Below are 18,866 nucleotides of genomic sequence, written 5' to 3'. Positions count from 1 at the left end.
CTTATGCATCTGGTTGAGCATAAAGCATAGTTAACCCTTTAAAAGGTGGGGAGGGGCAGCTGGGTGGCTCAGTTGGTTAAGTGCCTGCCTTTGGCTCATGTCATGATCCCAGGGTCCTGGGTTCAAGTCCCACGTCAGGCTCTCTGCTCAGCGGGAACCTGCTTCTCCCTCTCCCTGCCACTCCCCCTGTTTGTACTCTCTCTCTCTCTCTCTCTATCAAATAAATAAATAAAATCTTTAAAAAGAAAAATAAAAAAGGAACTCTTCTCTTCTTTCCAACCTATACATTTATTTTTTTCCTATTCTATTTAAAATGTATGCCACTTTTCTCCTTGACAATCCACAGATCTAAGGTTGCTTTTTTTTTTTTTAATATTGTATTTATTCACTTGAGAGAGAGAGAACGAGTGAGCTGTGGGGTGGGGCAGAGGGAGAGGGAGAAGCAGACTCCCTGCCAAGCAGGAAGCCCTCATGCGGGGCTTGATCCCAGGACACTGAGATCATGGCCTGAGCCAAAGGCAGATAGATGCTTAACCACCTGAGCCACCTAGGTGCCCTGTGATCTAAGATTTCTTAAGCCACTATTTTTGATAAGGATCAAGGAGGCTCTGCTATCTCATTATTGACCCTATCCAGGTTCTTTAACACCTCTTGAGAAATCAAGCAAGAATGATATAACTGACCAGGAGTTTTCACTTTGTTTTCCAGTCCCTCTCCACCTGAGATGCTCATCACCAATGGCGTGCTCGTGGTAATTTGTCCTTCCAGGTTCCTGTAGCTCCGGAGGCCACACGTGGCTGCCGCTCCCAGGGGAACAGAACTGTGGGGAGAATACGGCCCACCTAAGCCCTTGTCCTAGAGCCTGCCAGGAGTCAGACTAACTAAAGCAGGCCAACGGGGCTTGGGCAGATGGGGCAGGGGCCGGGCCCCTGCTGGGGAGGCGGGAGCTGGGGCATCCATCCCCTGGCCCAGCATCCCATATCCCACAAGGGTAAACCCTCTCCTTGGGAATCTCCCCAATAAAAGCACCTACTTGCAAGCAGCCTCCTCCCATATTCAGCCTCTGTCCCCTTCCCCACCCCCCAGCTCCAATTCCTCTACAAGCATAAGCTCGGTGTTTTAAAAGATTTTCATAATTCAGCTGTTGGTACAGACACTTCAGCATCTAAAGCCTCAGGATTCGAGATCTCTCCCCCAGAAATCAGTCTTTAGGAGGTTGTGGTAAAAGAATCTGACTTTTAGAAGACTATCTTGCTGGAAGTTCTCACTTCCAAAGCTCACAGTGGAAAGCTCCCTCTTTTTATTTTGGACCAAATCGTGCAGCTTCCATCCCTGACCTGTAGCTGAGAACATGACCCCTAGTAAATGGTGACCATATAGCCTAGATTTTTCAGGACTGCTTCATTTTCAAGTACTCCATCTCTTAATGAGATGACAAGTCTTGACTGGGTGGTCAGCACACCATTGTTCCCTGGAGTCAGCCCCAAATCCGACTAGCGCTGAATTTATCCCCTGGTTCATCTCCTCCATTTGGCCTGGCAGAGGGAGGGGGCAGATGGTGCTCAGACTGACCCTCCCTTCCTTTGTTTCAGTCTCGGCAAGTCTCCCGCCTGGAGGTTCATGCAGAATGCCAGAGGCGGAAGAAGAGCAGGAAAAGTGAGTCCTTTGACCTCTTCTGCTGCTGGGGAGACAGGCGTGGTGGTCAGTGTTTCTTCCCACAGCTGCCCTGGGCTCAGTCCCGGCTGAGCTTGGCCGGGGCTCCTCAGGATCACCTCACCCTCAGAGGCCATGAACCCCTGGCCTCCCCCCTGCTCTGTAGGGACATACACTTCCAGGCACCCATGGGACCCTCAGAACCTTTCAGGCCTGACGAGCGCCCTGGGCCGGGGTCAGTGACACAGCATGGCCCGCTCTGCCCACACGGGTCGGGGCTGCACCCCTGGTCTGGTGCACTGGTCAGCCCCAGGACAGGTGGGCACTGACAGCACCCACGGCCCCTCTAGCTGTGCCCCTTCCTCGTGGAAGGTCCCAGCATCTTATGGCTGGCAGGGACCTAAGAGACCCACAGTTACAAGAAGCTTCCGTTCACTGCCCCATCCCATCTCAGGAGAGCAGCATGGCTGTGCGGACATGGGAGAGGGAGGGGGAAGAAGCCGCACCCCCAAACTGGTGGTATGGTGAGGGCCCGTTTTCAGTGCAGGGCACCTCCTGAAGAAGCAGAATCTAGGAGGACCTGTCCAGAGGACTCAGCATCTCAGGGCTTGCTGGGGACCTCGTCTGTCCGCATCATACACAGCCTCATTAAATGCAGATTCCTGGGCCCTGCCCGGACCTACATGTTAACCAGTGCCCTAGATGCTTCTAAATCCCTGTCCCAGGTTCTGCCAGCTCATCAGCTTTCTCCTGGCCCAAGTTGTGGCAGAGAAGTGAGAGGCTTCTAGGGGCTCAGGCTTCTTGTCCCCTCTTTCAGTGAAGGACCTCCTGGTGACAGTGAAGGAGTCCTTCGAGCACACCCAACACGTTTCATGCTGCCTGGAGCCCTGCTGCGCAAACCCAGCCTGCTTCCACTACCCCGAGTACTTCCAGCCCTGCCTGCACGTGGACGTGCCCAAGAGCCCGTGGGGCCATGGGGTACGAGACAGTGGCGGTGGGGGGTGCGGGGGACCGGTGCAGGTGGGGCTGCCAGAGGAGCCCCTCACCCCCTCACAGAACCCTCCCATCCTTCCAGCTTTGCTGTTGCTGTGCACAGAGGAAGACCAGCCCTGTCCGCCAGCCCCTTGACTGCCTCCCCGATGGCCAGACGGTGACCCTGCCCGTGGTAAGGGGCCCCTGAGTAGCAGCGCGGCCCGAAGCTCCTGTGGGAGGGAGAGGGGGAGAGCAGGAGGGGAGGGAATGCGGGAGGGGGGGAGGGGGGGCGGTCTCTCAGGCAGGACAGAGGAGTGTTGTGGGGGAGGAGACTGCAGGCTGCGCTGTGGAGCCAAAGAGGGTGTGTAGAGGCTGAGCTGAGGATCATAGAGGGAATCCAGGAGAGGGAAGGAGGGTAGCGTGTGTGCGTGTGCATATGCGTGTGCACATGTGTGTGCTGAGTCAAGTCAGGGTGGACCATGTGGCGAGACGCCGCTCCTTCGCTTGGGACCACTTGGCTCTAAATTGTCATCCCTGAAAGGCTGTTCATCTTTCCCTTCCCAGGGTGAGAACTGTGAATTACATATGAAGTCTACACCCTGGTAAAGTACCCTCCTTCTGTCTGTCCCTCTGATTTACTCAACCTAGGAAGTGAAATGTGGTTTTGATTTCTATTTCCCTGATGGCTGATGATGTTGAGCATCTTTTCATGGGCTTACTGACCATTTTTATATCTTTTTGGAGAAATGTCTATTCAAATCCTTTGTCCATTTTTAAAGTGGGTTACTTGCCTCTTATTGCTAAGTTGTAAGAGTTCTTTTTATACTCTGAATACAAGTCCCTTGTCAGATATATGATCTGCAAATATTTTCTCTTAATCTGGAGGTTGTCTTTTTATATTCTTGGCAATGTCCTTGGAAGCAAAGGCATTTTGAAATTTGGTGAAGTCCGGTGCATGCATATTTTTTCTTTTGTCACCTATATTTTTGGTGTCATATTTCAGAAACTATTGCCTAATCCAAGGTCATGAAGATTTACTCCCCTGTTTTCTTCTAAGAGTTTTTATGGTCTTAGCTCTCACATTTAGGTCTGTGACAGATTTTGAGTTAATTTGTATATACAGTGTGAAATAGGGATCCAGCTTCATTCTTTTGCATGTGGATATCGGGTTGTCCCAACACCATTTGTGGGAAAGACTATTCTTTCCCCTCTGAATTGTCTTGGCACCCTTGCTGAAAATCAGTGATCTGACAAGAGGAACACTCAGCAACTGTCAACCAGTGTTGTTATTACTGTTGTTTTATTATTTATTTTTTGTTGAGGCCAAGGAAAGAGTTATTTCCTCACAGTTGTGTCTTAGGCCTGTGCTCAGCATGGAGGAAGCATGATGGCAGAGCTCCCAGGCTCTGCTTTCAAGGACATGTGATCTGGTTGGTGACTCAGGCCACTAAGTAAGACTCAGGTCAGAAATTGTCAATGCCCATTCACCCAGAGTCCCCGGAAAACTGAGCCTGGGAGGACACCAGGGATGTGAGTAGGCAGAGGGAGGAAGCTTCTGGTGAAGGCAAGGGCTGCACAAAGGCTCAGAACTGGGACTGCTTCCAGAATCTGAAAGCCTATGGGCCCCTCCAAGAAGTAGCAAATGGTGAGGTTGCACAGAGCAGCTAGGGTCTTGACTGCCAGGCCAGGAGCCTGGAATTGTCCAGGGCAGGGATGCGGTAAAAAAGAAGGCAAGTGTTGGACATGCTATGGCAGCTCCGCCCCACCTGCCTTGCAGACCTGTACGGATGAGAGGGTGACATCAGGAATATGAAGGGGTTTTGTCAGTTGCACAAACGCACAGAAGGAGTATTTACTCCAGGAGCAGGGAGAACTTACCAAAGAATGTGAACTCCACAGGAAAGCCCCTTACTGTAAAGCCTGGTCCAAAGGGATTGGCCAAAATGATCCCAGGGCTCCTTGTCACCCATGTCTAGCCTCAGGTTGTAGAAGATACCTGGGGCAGCCTTCCTGGATTTCCCAGATCGGGCTGAGGATGTGGAGGGTTTGATGAGTTCCCCGATTTTGTCGAGGACCTGCTCAGAGTGTGTCAGCTGAGGCTTTAGGGGCTTTCTGTTTGTCAGTCTCATTAAGTGCTCAAGATAGTGCTGGGAGGTAAGCCAGATTAGCCCCATTTTACAGATGAGAAACAGAGACCCCAAGTCACAGAAATGGTATATGGCAGAACCAGTCTTCAAGCCTATGACCCACTGACCCTAAAGTCATGTCTTCATCGTGGTAAAGTCTACAGGCTCGCTTATCAAGGTCCTCTGTCCCCGTAGCCCTCAGACGCTGGATGTGCGGCTGGGCTTCAACCTGTGCCCTGCCGAGCAGGAGTTCCTGCAGAAGCGGAAGGTGGTGGTGGCAAAGGCCCTGCAACAGGTGTTGCAGCTGGAGGAGGACCTGTCTGCGGATGAGGTGGGTAAGCAGAGGCCTGCCGGCCGGGGCTTCATCCCTCTCTGAGCCGAGCTTGTCCTGCCCACAACGCACCCTGCCAGCCGCCCCCAAGCCCTTCTCTGCCCCAGGGTGGCCTCGCCACTGCCTTTCCTGGGTGCCCAGCTGAGGGCTGTGCTGGATGTGATTCAGTTGTGTGTTTGCAAGGGGAAGGGCGGGGAGGGCAAAGTAGAGAGAGCAAGGAAGGGGCCTTGGCTGCTCCTCCCCATGCACCAACAGGTCCCGAGGTGACTAATGAAGTCTTACTTATACAGAGACACAACGGCCTCTTCTCCCCAGCCAGGAAAACATCTGAAGCTCTACCACCTCCACTCAAAAGGCCCTGGGCCCTTTGTTCTGCAATTCTCTCTTCTCCCCAAATAGCACACATACATAACCCCCCCAGAAAAAAACAGCAGCTGGAAACTACAGAGAAGCAGCTTCCCTCACAGGGCCAGCTTCTTCCCACGGGGCAGAAGGTGTGCCTTTATTAGAGCCCTTTGTCACCTCCCTGCTAGGGACTGAGGTCCACACCTCCCAGGCAGCAGGTCACCCTCCAAGTGCAAGAGGATGGAGACCTGGTGCCCGAGGAGGGCTCTGATGGGGCTTTAGCAGACAGAAGGATCTTACCGTCCCTGCTCAAATAAAGAGAGTACATCTTGGCAAGGATCGCCCTCCCCACTTTCCCATCTTTAGGGGAAAACACCAAGGGCATCTTTGACCTATGTAAATCCAGAGGTGACAACCCTGCTCCTTCCCACATCAAGTAGGAGCAGTGATTCCTGTTGTTGTACATACAATATATACCGAGCACCTCTCATGTGCCAGGTCTGGGTCTGGTGCCCTAATATCATATCCTTGCACAGAAGGAACCAGTAGGGAATCTCACACTAGCTGGGTTCTCGAGCAAGTCCCTCGGCCCGCTGGACCCCAGTGTCATCATCTGTTAACTGAGGGCTAGACTAACAGTGCAAAGAATTCTTCCAGCCACAACGTTCTGATTGAGCAAGCTGTGTGAAGCTTTGGAGCCGCTTACCCTCACCAACTATTGGGTTTGGAGCGAAGATCTAATTCTAGACCTACCAGGTGGCCCATCACTCTATGAAAGGCAGTTTTCAGGTCACTCAGTGCCTCGCTCTCTGCTGTCTGTAGCCAGTTCTCCCTCCTCCACTGTTCTTTCTAAGCTTCCGTCTGTCAGTCTGTGTCTTCTCCTACCCCGCACCGCCCCAATAGTCTGCCTCTGTATGCTCCCAGGTACCGCTGATAGCCATCATGGCCACCGGGGGTGGAACAAGATCCATGACCGCCATGTATGGCCACCTGCTGGGGCTGCAGAAGCTGAACATCCTGAACTGTGCCAGCTACATCACTGGCCTGTCTGGGGCCACCTGGTAAGGAGCTGGCTGCCACTGCCCTGTGGAGCCCAGAGCAAGCACTAAACAGGCTAGCTGAGGGTCTCTGGTGAAGCTCTCCCCACCCCCAGGTAGGGTGACTCACAAAACCTGGGCAGCTCTACCCCTTACAGCTGTGTGACTTTGGGCAGCAGCTTCACTTCTCTGAGTCTCAGTTTCTGAATCTGTAAAATGGGTCTGACAATAGCACTGACCCCATGGGGTCGTTGTGTGAGGCTCTCCCAGTACTGGGTGTCCTGGGGCTGCAGCAGGGACCCAGAAACACAGTGGCTAGGACGCATGAACCACTCCCGCCACTGACCCATCCTGCCGGGAAGATGCAGGTGCCCTCTCCAAGCGTGCCAGCTCTCTGAGGCTGCGCGGAGCCGGCCCAGCTGCTCTAGCTGCCCCCACCCCAGCGCACCCCCATCCTTGCCTTGCCCCTCTCTCTGCCCTGGGGGCTCCCTCACTCTCTGCTGGTGAGCAAGGACAGCGAGCCAATCCCCCCCCTCCACAACATGAGGCCAGTGTGAGGTCGACTTCTCCACAGGAGCCACCGTGCCTAGGGCCCACACTGCTTGTAGAAGCCCAGAAAAATGTTTTACCTTCTTTTAAGATCAGGAAAAAAAAAAAAGAACTTCTCGCCTGAGGACAAATATAACATTATTATATTTGTTTTTATACAACAATCATAAAACATAATTTTTAGTATTTTTATGGTGGAAGACACCCACCGAGGTCATAACACAGCCCTGGCAGGGGACCCTTGACCACGAGGGGCTGCATCTTCTTCTGTCAGGGACTGGGGCCTCTGAGCCCCCGAGGTCCCAAGCTGGCCCCTCATCCAGGAGGAGCTCTAGGTAACTTTCATCTGAGCAGTGGATGTGAACTTTCCCTAGAAAGGCCAAGGGCTGCTGGTGCATCAGGAACTCCGAGGCTTCAGCCCAGATGGGACAGAAGGACAGCTGACGTTTACTGGCATGGCCCATGGGTGGTACACTAAGGAGATAAAACCTGCTTCCATCAGGGCCAAGGGGCGCCTGCATCCTTCTGAGCAGGAGACTGGGAGGAACTTAGGGGGAAGTGGGGGGAAGGGAAGGGTCTCCTGGCCTGGGAAAGCACTGGGAAGTATCCTTTTAAAATCAATCATTTCTTTTCTTTTCTTTTTTTTTTATTCTTATGTTAATCCCCATACATTACATCATTAGTTTTAGATGTAGTGTTCCATGATTCATTGTTTGTGCATAACACCCATAAAATCAATCATTTCTAATGGTTTTGAAAGCTCTTTAAACATATAAAAATAAGAGTGAATCTTATGGAGAGCAGCGTGCTTTTTGTCCATGAAATCTCTTGACCAACCCCCACCTTCCCAGACCAGGAACAGCCCTGTGAAGGAAGAGGCCACTGTTTAGACAACAGTGACGCTGCAGACAAGGTCACCTAGGGCACAGGGTTTCAGGGTGCTGTCCTGACCTCGACAGAAAGGCTGGGTCCAGGCCAAGAAGAGACCCGGGGCTAGAGGGGTCTCCGTCTTTGTTTTACTCCTTCCCACTGCCCCATATAAGTTCAGCAGAAGCAGGGGAAATAAATCTTTAGCCAGCATCATAATTATGGGAATGAATGTGGCAGAGTGGAACGAGTCCAGGATCTGGAATCAGCCAAGCCTGGGTTCCAGTGTTGTCCTCACAGCCCCACAACCCAGCACATACTTTGTGCTGGCCACTGTTCGAACCACTTTAAATTGCATTAACTCGTGTAATCTTCACAATAACTCTTTGAGGTAGGTATAGTAATAATTCTCTCCATTCCCACAGATGGGGAAACTGATGTGAAGAGCAGTTAGATAACTTGCCCAAGATTAGACAGCTAGTGAGTGGTAGAGTCTGGTTTTGAACCCAGGAAGATCTGGGTCCAGAATCCTCACTCTTTTTTCTTTTTCTTTTTTTAGATTTTATTTATTTATTTGAGAGAGAGAACACGAGCGGGGGGAGGGGCAGAGAGAGAGGGGGAATCATACTCCCTGTTAAGCAGGGAGCCCGATGCGGGGCTCGATCCCAGGATCCCGGGATCATGACCTGAGCCGAAGGCAGGCGCTTAACCGACTGCGCCACCCAGGCGTCCCCAGAATCCTCACTCTCAAGCAACATGCTATACCTGGCACATGTGGCCATTGTGACTATGAATAATAACGTTCACCCCTTTCCTCCAGGCTCCTTTCCTGGTGAGTTAGGGTCTCCCACGATCTGTCCATCTTCTCTCTGGCCAGGGTCCAGTGTTGATCGGACCTGGACTGGCTCAGTTCTATCTCCATGTATGTGTCTCTCTCTCCAGGACCATGGCTACCTTGTACCGTGACCCTAACTGGTCCTCCAAAAACCTAGAGCCTGCCATATTTGAGGCACGGAGGCACGTGGTCAAAGACAAGATGCCTGCCCTGTTCCCAGACCAGCTCTCCAAATTCCAGGAGGAGCTTCGGCAGCGCAGTCAGGAAGGCTACAAGGTCACCTTTACAGATTTCTGGGGCCTGCTGATTGAGGCCTGTCTGGGGGATGAGGTAGGTGCTCAGCTTCTTCCGAGGTCCAACCTGCCCTGTCTGATGACCAGCTTCTTTCTTCATGGCTGGGAAGAAGGGGGGTGTGGTTCTGGACTTACTTCTCATGAGAAGGAAGTTAGCTTAGACCTGCAGATTCATCTGTGGACAGTAGGAAGCATGAGGTGCCTGAGTGCATGATGGAGAAAGATGGTGGAATTGTCTTCCCACATGCCTTTCGTGTATGACTGAGACCCTTGTGGTGGGGATGGCTTAGGAGCAGTCCTGCCGAGCGGCAGCATGTCCTCTGAGAGCCATGCCAAGACACCAGGGGAGAACACAGGGAGGGAGCTGGGGGAGGCTGGAGAGGCATCAGACTGTGATACAAGTCTGACCCCAAGTGGAGGAGAGAGGGAAGAAGGGCTGGGTGGAAGCATCCTAGACGGCTGGTCTGGAAGGTTCAGCAAGGCCCTTGGAGAATCCTCTAAACAAACTGTCCGTCAGAGGAGTTTGGTGCCCGCCATGGGCATAAATGGGCCTGCCTCAGGATCCCTGCTGCTCTCAGTCATGTGCTGGTCTAAATGCAGGTCATCCCTAAAATGAAGCATGACCTGAACCTCATCTTCAAAGTGCATTCATTCCTTCATTTTTTTTTCATTCAAAAAAATTAAGTACCTCCTGCACGTCAGAAACTGTGCTAGGCAATGGCAATTCAGAACTGAGGCACTCACAGCTTTTGATGGAGCCACCACCCTCCCCCTCTTGATAACCCACCATCTAATCTGTGCTTATGATGAAGCAGGGCAGGCAGAGACTGAGGGCGTTGGCCTTTGGATTCAGGCAGGATAGGATTTAAATCTGGGTCCTGCTTTGTGCTATTCCTTAAATGGGAACTACATCAATGAGTGGTAGTTAATATTTCTAGCAATACTTAGTGCTCCGTGTGATGAGAGGAAAGCACCCAGGCTTTTGACAACAGACATCTGAGTGTTGCCTGGGGTTTGGTATGAGGAGGAGCCAAGGTTCCCAGGGAGCAAGTGTAGGATTGAAATTAGGAGGTCTCTGCTGTTCCACTCTGGCCAGGGCAGGAGCCTCTTTCCCTTGGGCCCCCTTGACAGTGAGTATGGACTGGGTTCTTCTCTGAGTCTATAGTTTTCTCTCTACTTCCAGGACTCAGCTCTGCAGTGCCCAGATCCCTGGGCCATTATGTTAGGCACCCTGCTTGCCTTTCAAGGGAAGCCTAAGAGTTGTCTGTCCCACAAGTGTGTTTAGCAGCCCACACAAGGTCGGGGCCTTCACACAGTTGAATAACCAGGGATGGGCAGCCAGCAGGCAGCTGCTCAGAGCCTAGGGTCAGAGCGTGGGCCTCTAACCCCCCAACTGGCCTGGCTATACTGGCTGATTCATTTCGGGAGGTGGCTTGTGGCCCTGGATGGTCTGCAGGCTCCCCTCTGATTTGGCAGCACCATGCTCTGGGGACTCAGAGGGACCTTGGCTGACAGCTGGTGCACCATTTCCAAGCCTTTTGTTTAAATTTTCTTACAAGCAGCTTTTTCCCCCTCCCAAACAAATTTTATGAGGGAGCCTAACATGCAAAGCACATAAGAAAAATGGACCTGCTCCAGGGTACATCAGGTGGAAGATGATGGGGATGAAGAGGGACAGTGGTGGCCTTTTCCACCCCTACCTTCTCTTTCCCTGGTCCTTGAGACGTGAGGAGAATCCTGGGACTCTGAGGGACAGCCCTAAGCTGTAGATTCAGTCCCGCTCCCGTCCATACGTCTGGGATGGTGACTAGCCCAGGGACGAGCGACATTGTGTGGGTACATTGACTGGTGTCGGCTGGGACCTGCAGAGCTGCCGGGTGGGCTCAGGAATTGGGGAAAGGCCTGTTGCAGGTCCAGACCGTCCCCCTTATTCTGCACTGTCTCCAGACTGCCTCTGCTCCTTCACCATTTCATTTCCCCACAGAGCGATGAATCCAAACTGTCAGATCAGCGTGCTGCTCTGTGTGAGGGCCAGAACCCCCTGCCCATCTACCTCACCATCAATGTCAAGGATGATGTAAGCAACCAGGATTTCAGAGGTAACACTGGTGGCTAGAAATTTATAAGGGTGTCCCTTCTCGGCAGGCAAAGGTACCCAGCGCCCCAGCACATGCACAACCCACCACATACCTTGGCCTCCCTCCGTCTCGACTTTGCTACCCCTTCTGTGTGGCTAGATCAGGCTGGTGGGGGCTTGTGGCTTTTCTAGGAGCAGACGTTTGATGGGACGGGGTAATAAAGTTATGAAGGGAAGGGGTTCTAGGAGGGCAGGCCCCCCTTTGAATTAGAGGAGTGACAGAATGAGGGACTCTCGAAACCTGCCCTGCTTCAAGGTCGGTTGTGGTCTCTGTTTACCCAGTTTGGTGGAGCAAATGAACCATGCAGGTGGCAAAGCTGGTTTGCCTGGCCAACAGAAACCAGTCGTGGGCGCCCCCTTGTGCCCCGTGGGGGGACTGCGGCCTCCCTGTCACAGGTCCCCCAAGGCCCCGGACTTGTAGGAGCCCTGAGGAGGGAGGGTTGGACGGTCCAGGCTGGAGACTGACACCCCGCCCTGCTGCTTCCTGGGCAGAGTGGTGTGAGTTCTCCCCCTACGAGGTGGGCCTGCAGAAGTACGGGGCCTTCATCCCCACCGAGCTCTTCGGCTCCGAGTTCTTCATGGGGCGGCTGATGAAGAGGATCCCAGAGTCACGGATGTGCTACATGCTAGGTGACTCCTGACCCAGGGAGGCCCATGGGCACCCCGCCCCATGCTGGGCAGGCCCCCCTCTGAATTAGAGGAGTGACAGGGAGGCCTGCTCCGTTCCCCCAGGATCTTGTCCTGGGTGCTGGTGCTGGTTTGGGTTATCCCTGGAGCATGCGACCCTCCTGCATTTGCCAGCATGCCCTCATCTGTCATGGGGGGCCCGCTGCCCTGTCGGGGGAGGGGAATCAAAGTCTGTCTCACCCCCTGAGCAGCCCGGCTGGGAGGGAACATCAAGGCCAAGGTAGAAGCAGTCAATGTTTGGGTGGCTGGGGGCTCTGGGGCAGAGGTGCTCACAGCTGGCCCTGCCCCCTAGGCTTGTGGAGCAGCATCTTCTCCCTAAACTTGCTTGATGCCTGGAATCTGTCCCAAAGCTCGGAGGAGTTTTTCCACAGATGGACCAGGGAGAGAGTGCACGACATCGGTGGGTGACCCCGCTGGCTTCCCCTCTTGGTTGGGTGATGCGGGGGAGGGGTGGATCACAAAGCAAGGCCCAGTCCACCTGCCTCATGTTTCAACGTCATCTCTGTGGTTCAGAAAGCAGCTAGGGTGGGGTCGTCCCTGCCTGGAGGGGAGGGTGATCAAGTCTCCGGCACAAGCCTCAGGGGTCCGCCCGGGCCTGGCTGGGGGTGGAGGAGGGGCCAGCAGAGTGGTACAGTGCCCAGGAGAGCTAAGAGGGTAGGGATCCACAAGCACAGTTACAGGGGGGCTTCTAGATTCCCTGTCCTCTCTGGGACCCGCGCCCCTTACCTGTCATCACCCCTCTTCTCCACCACCATGTCCCTGGTCTCTAAGTCTCCAATGCCAGGGCCTTAACAACTAGGCAAAGAAGGTGTGAACTGCACTTACAGTGCTGACCCCTGGGTGCCGGGTAACCATGCAGGCTCCGCCTGGGCCACCCGGGGACCCCAGCTCTTGTGACCCGCCTTCCGTCCTCCCTCTCCCCTGCAGAAGATGAGCCACTCCTGCCCGAAATCCCCAAATGTGATGCCAACGTCTTGGACACTACAGTGGTGATCCCAGGGTCGTGGCTCTCCACTACTTTCCGCAGCATCCTCACCCACCGGGCCTTTGTGTCTCAGTTCCACAACTTCCTGTTGGGCCTGCAGCTGCACACCGACTACCTCCAGAACAGCCAGTTCTCCATGTGGAGAGGTAACCCTCCCTGGCCGCCTGCCTCTGCCTGGATAAAGCGGAAGTGCGTGTTGAGGCTGCCGTGGAGAAAGGGTGGCAAAGCTCCTCTGACCATGTTCGTAGGGGTGGGGGGAAGGGGGGGGCAGACTCTCCCGAGGGCGTCTTCCATGTTTGGTGAGGTTCTGAACGTAGGTGGAGCAGTGTTGGTATTTAATTACTTGAATCTGTACAACAATCCCAGCAGGTAGAAGTTGGGACCCTGTTGGGGAAATGTGGGCCCTGACTTTTTCTCGTTGTGCTCTGGGGACACCTTTTAATGTGAATGGTGCCCCCAAGAGTTGGGTAGGGATGGCCCAGCTCAAGAACCCCCAGATGGTAAGTGGCAGAGCCAGGTCTTAAATTGTGGTCATGTAGCTTCAACTCAGTGCCCCCTCCCCACCCTGCTCGAAGATTGACTCGCCCCCATCGTTGGTATTTTCCTTGGCCACAGCCTGCAAATGGCTGCTTTGACCTAGCCTAATAATCCTCATTCTAGCTGTCTGGGGCAGAAAGCGTAGCTGGCTCTGCGCCCAGGGTGTGCACTAATTTATAAGATAGTCTTATACCCCCGCAACCCCAAAGCTCTGTGGCTGAGTCAGAGTGGTTTTTCTCTGTGTGTTCCATAAAAGACTTGCTACAACACCGAGATAATGCTATTCTTTATCAGCCCACCCCAAGGGGCACTGGGACTCACTGGGGGTCCTGGCTGGAAGGGGGAGGGCCCAAAGCCCAGGCCCAGGGGAAGGAGCTCCAGGCAGGGCATTCTGTCCACAGAATGGGACCATCCGCTGAGATCAGGGCACCAGGGCGTGATGGTAACTGGAAATCTTGGCTTTCAGACACGGTGCTAGATGGTTTCCCAAACCAGCTGACAGAGTCTGTGAGCCACTTGTGCCTGTTGGACACCGCATTCTTCGTCAACTCCAGCTACCCACCCCTCCTTAGGCCCGAGAGAAAAGTCGACCTCATCATCCACCTCAATTACTGTGCTGGGTCCCAGACAAAGGCGAGTGTGACAAAGAAAGGCTCCTGCCTGAGCAGGAGCGCTGTGCCTCTTCTGAGACAGGCCACATACTGAGCCTTCACGAAACTGGGAAATGGAAGAACATGCGTTCCCCATAGGCCCCAAGACTTAGCATCAGAGAAACTCAGGTGGCTCTACCTGACATGAGGTTAGCCATCCAAGCCTCGGGGGGCAGCTGGCTGGCCCTCACATGCAGTGTGGGCTTTAAAGAGACCCAGGGAGTGAATTCTAGTTTTATTTCAGCAATTTTATTATCTGACCATTTGCTGTATTTGGCAATTCATCAGCTGCAAAAAAAAAAAAAAAGGAGTTCTTAAAAATAACCTTAATGGAGTCCAGTCAGTTCTAAAGTTTTATACCACTTCAAGAGTTTATAATGTCCTATTTTCAAAATAATCACATTGCCTTTTTCCTCAGGAAATATGACCCTCCATGTGATTATATTAAAAGCCAGGACCAGAGGTTTTTTATTTATTTTTCTCTATTTACCTTTGAAAAGTTCTGGCCTTTTAAGGGGAAGAAACTGTTCTTTGGTCTCCTTTAGTACAGTCTTATCCTGAAGCCCAGGAAAGGGGCGTACAGACAGAGGATAAGCATGACACCAACTATAAGGAGTCAAGTTTATAAATGAGTGACAACGTGCTTTCCTACACCTGCTCTCTCTTGATCTTTACACCAGCTCTTCAAGGTGGATGGCACAACTGCTATTATTCCTGTGTTATAGGTTGGGAAACTGAGGCACAGAGAGGGGTCAGTGGCTCACTCAAGATCACACTACTAGTGAGCTTGGAACGGGGGGCAGAAGTAAGGGGATTCTGACATTCTCAGTCCACCGCTCTTTCTGTTACATCATGTTTATAAAGATGCCCTTTCAGAGTCCTTTCCAGCCTTGTGGCCCTTTGTCCGTTCCAAAGGCCATGCGCATCCCCCAGGAGCCTGGCCGGACATGGCCAGATGTGCATAGCTCCAGTCACCCTCCTGCTGCTGCCCACATCTACCCAGGTCTGTGTTTGGGTGAAGCATCATTGAAAGGGCTTCTGTCCACCTTCAGAAGGAGCTTGTAGTTGGACCCACACCAACATACTGTCTCAGCCTCTTTGTTCTGAAAATAGCACAAAGAGGCAAAGTAGTTGGAGACCTGAGTTGTTGGCTGGGGAAATCAGGAAGCTGGATCTAGAGCTCCATGTTGCTTACCCACCCCCACCCTTCCTAATCCTCCAACGTGTCCTGTTCTTTTCCAGCCCATGAAACAAACCTGTGAGTACTGCACCGTGCAGAACATCCCCTTCCCCAAATACGAGCTGCAAGAGGACGAGGAAAACCTCAAGGAGTGCTACTTGCTGGAGAACTCCCAGGAGCCAGATGGCCCCATCGTCCTTTTCTTCCCACTCATCAACGACTCCTTCCAGAAATACAAGGCCCCAGGTAAGCCGCCTCTGAACTCGGTTCCCACCACTCACTGGTCTTGGGCTGAGAGCTCCTATGTTTGGACTTGTGCAGTCTTCTGACTTGACTAACAGGGAAGCCCAGCTTAGCTCTAGTCTGAACCAACCTTGGCTTTGGAAGAAAGCAAAGCCCCCCACCCCTGCACGAGCCAGCAATGTCATCCTCTACTCTTTCAGTCATTCAACATTTATTGACATCCCACTAGGTGCCTGGCTCTGTGCCCTGCTAGGGTGGTCCTAAGATGGGCAAGCTGCATCCCTGCCCTGAGGAGCATGGAGGTGTGCATGTGCATGTGTGTGTGTGCGCCCACGTGTGCTGGGACAGGCCATGGGGAGAGAGACAGACACAAGCCATTACAACCTTCTGTGTATAGTAAGTCCTTCTGCTGCCTCCAGGTGTGGAGCGAAGCCCCGAGGAGCTGGAACACGGCCACGTGGACATTTATGGCCCCCAAACTCCATACGCTACCAAGGAGCTGACATACACAGAGGCCGCCTTTGACAAGCTGGTGAAGCTCTCTGAGTACAACATCCTGAATAACAAGGACAAGCTCCTTTGGGCCTTGAGACTGGCGGTGGAGAAGAAGAAACACCTGAAGAGCGAGTGTCCCTCCTAAGTCCCAGCGAGCCTCACCGATCTTGTGTCTGCTTCTGTGGTCAGAGGCGTGGAGCCCATCAGGGCTGACCAGCCTGCTCAGCCGGCTCCGCTCTCTGGCAAGGGGCGTAGGCAGGCTGACCAGGGCTTTTTATCAAAAAAATAAAAATTTTAAGAAGTTGAGGGAGATAGAGAAAGAAACAAAAGGAACATAACACGGGCATGTGTTGGGATTTTCAACCCACAGGAATTTTTTTAAACCTTTCCCTGCAGGGAAGGGGTCCAGTAGCCACAGGGTCCCACACATGCCTCAAGTATGGAGAATAAAAACGTGGCCTGCGGAAGAGATGAGTTCCCCAGAAACAGCCTGCGAGCTGGAGCTAAAAGCCCCCTCGATTCTACTCCTCTCGGCCTCCTGGCACAGAGGGCCTCCAGGAATAAACAAGAGGAGGACCTGAAGAGTACTCTGGGTTCTCTGGAAAAAACGCCTTTTTAAACTTAAGGCAATCATTATTTTTATAGGCTATTATATTTTGTGGTTTTCGTTGTTTTGAATCAGGGTATTCATAGATAGTGTGATGATCTAGAAGATCTAGACCGAGCACTAGACAGAGAACTGGTCTCTTCAGCAACAAAGCCAAACAGGTGACGGGCGGGTCTCAGCAGTCCCTCTCCAGCCGCTCAGAGCCCCTGGAACACTGATCCCTGGGATCTCAACCAGGCAGCCTCATCTGAGCACCTAGCTCCAATGACATGCCCAGCAAAGCCCGCGTCTGCAGCTCAAGCTCTCGGAACGAGAATCTGGGGTGCAGCTCAGGGATGTCTGAGCAGGGAAACGGAGTCAGGCATCAGGCCAGCACTCGCCGGCCAGCCTGTCCCAGGAGCACTCCTCGGTTCCCTTCTCACCTTCTTCTCTGGTTTCCAGACAGGATTATTTATTCTAAAGGGGATTCCTCTTATTTATCATGTAAACACCGTGGCCCGAGGCGACTCTCAACAAGGAAGACTCAACCCTTGAAGGAGTAGGTTAGCCCTGAGGAAGAAGCCCATCCATCCTTGCAGAAGGTTGGCAGACAAATCACTGGGAAAGCCCTGGGACACAGAGAAGCCCAAAGTATCCAGGCCTACTAGGAATTTGACTAAAGAAATATGTAACCTGAGCCATGGAGATGTCCAGGCCGATGGAAGATGTGACCAGAAAGGCATGAAGCCCAACAAACCTGGAAGACTTGGCCCTCTTTCCCGGCCTCTATGCTCCTGAAGCAGTCCTTGGGTTGCTAGGAAATGATGAGTGGTGACAAGTAACGAAAGTCCAGAAAAATCGGCTTCCAAAATCCATCCTTGCTACTCAAAGTGTGGTGGGGGACTGGTTAGACATGCAGAGAAGCTCAGGCCCCACCCCAGGTCTGCTGGATCAGAATCTGCATTTTAAGGAGATTCCCACCTCCTCTCTGCGCACCACCCACATCCCCATGAGGCTACACGTATTAAATTTCAGTGGTGTATGGGGCGCCTGGGTGGCTCAGTTGGTTAAGCGACTGCCTTCAGCTCAGGTCATGATCCTGGAGTCCCGGGATCGAGTCCTGCATCGGGCTCCCTGCTCAGCAGGGAGTCTGCTTCTCCCTCTGACCCTCCCCCCTCTCATGCTCTATCTCATTCTCTCTCTCAAATAAATAAATAAAATCTTTAAAAAAAAAAAATTTCAGTGGTGTGGATTTATGCCATACTCTCCTATAAGCTTGGAAAGCAGGAATTCATCAGTGCCCCTAACCCACTGGTAAACAGGGCTCCTGGACCTGCAAAACTGGTCCCCACCCAGATAATTCGGACCTGGGATGCCGCCCGTCCTCTACGCCAGAGGAGCCAACAGCCTCCACTTTGACATCTTTTCTCTCCATCTGCAACAAACAGGCTCTCCTTAAATTAGAGTGAGCCATGCTGTAAGACCTGTTTGCTGGACAGTAAAGACAGCCCTGCCTTGGATTCATCAAAGTGTGTACAATGAGGCTTATAAAATCATTGTAGTATTTGAGCCCAGAATAAAATGGCCATGTGGGTAAATGCTGTTGACTCATCTTCATTCATTATCTGGTGCTGCAAAACCAGCCTGACTCCTGCCCTCACCCCTGCCTGGGCTTCTCACACACCACTGTGTTCTGTCCCCACGTCCCCGTGAAAACACTTCTCCCCAAGGTCACCAATGTCCTGATTGCCAGATACACTAAGCCAAATGGCACCAGCCCTTTACAGGCCTTATCTTACTTGACTGTTCTCGATATTTGGCACCGCAGACCACCCCTCCTTCCTGAAACCCTCCCTTCCCACACTTCCTTGCCAACAGCAGTTCAACTCAGTTCCGCCTGCAAATATTTCTTGCTTTCTCGCTGTATGCCAGTCACTGTGGTAGGCACTGGGACAATAAAAATGATTAACAGTTGACCCCACACTTCAAGGAGCTTCCTCCTCGTCCCACATAGAAGAGCTTCATCAAAACAGAGGCTTGCAAAACAAAGGGAAAGTTTGGTATTAGCCGTGTACACATGAGGAACACATTAGGGGCTGCCAACTAGGCTTCCCCCAGAGGGAAGGGTCCAGGTTTGCTGGACACCATCCATCCTGGTTTCCTTCCCACTTTCCAGCCCTTCCTGTGGTCTCACCTCTCCTGCTGTCCATTAACTGCTGGTATTCCCTGAGGTTCTCTCCTCAGCTCTCCTCTCTTCCCACTCCGTACTCTCCTTAGGCAATCTCGTCTACAGCCAGGACTTCAACTACCACTTCTATTTTGAAAATTCTCAAACCTTTAGCTCCAGCCAAGCCAGTT

The 18,866-nt window shown here is 52.6% G+C and overlaps 1 protein-coding gene across 3 annotated transcripts in view; it reads left to right on the top strand.

Moving 5' to 3' along the window:
- Window positions 1–17,592, top strand: part of PLA2G4E (phospholipase A2 group IVE) — a 67,590-nt gene extending 49,998 nt beyond the window's left edge. For all 3 annotated transcript variants that reach the window (XM_044918371.1, XM_021695616.1, XM_021695615.1), the window contains exons 6-20: window positions 709–751; window positions 1,593–1,656; window positions 2,471–2,631; window positions 2,729–2,818; window positions 3,190–3,227; window positions 4,947–5,082; window positions 6,352–6,488; window positions 8,823–9,045; window positions 10,993–11,107; window positions 11,638–11,775; window positions 12,125–12,232; window positions 12,760–12,963; window positions 13,821–13,987; window positions 15,247–15,430; window positions 15,847–17,592. In XM_044918371.1, the coding sequence (XP_044774306.1) occupies window positions 709–751; window positions 1,593–1,656; window positions 2,471–2,631; window positions 2,729–2,818; window positions 3,190–3,227; window positions 4,947–5,082; window positions 6,352–6,488; window positions 8,823–9,045; window positions 10,993–11,107; window positions 11,638–11,775; window positions 12,125–12,232; window positions 12,760–12,963; window positions 13,821–13,987; window positions 15,247–15,430; window positions 15,847–16,067 (2,029 nt within the window). In that variant the 3' untranslated portion in view covers window positions 16,068–17,592. The remainder of the gene's footprint in view (window positions 1–708; window positions 752–1,592; window positions 1,657–2,470; window positions 2,632–2,728; window positions 2,819–3,189; window positions 3,228–4,946; window positions 5,083–6,351; window positions 6,489–8,822; window positions 9,046–10,992; window positions 11,108–11,637; window positions 11,776–12,124; window positions 12,233–12,759; window positions 12,964–13,820; window positions 13,988–15,246; window positions 15,431–15,846) is intronic.
- Window positions 17,593–18,866: the final 1,274 nt, after the last annotated feature.

This window comes from Neomonachus schauinslandi, chromosome 9 (genome assembly GCF_002201575.2).
Source record: "Neomonachus schauinslandi chromosome 9, ASM220157v2, whole genome shotgun sequence".
Taxonomy (NCBI): Eukaryota; Metazoa; Chordata; class Mammalia; order Carnivora; family Phocidae; genus Neomonachus; species Neomonachus schauinslandi.
Note: the sequence above shows the minus strand (reverse complement) of the source record. Positions and strands in the feature narration are given on the sequence as shown.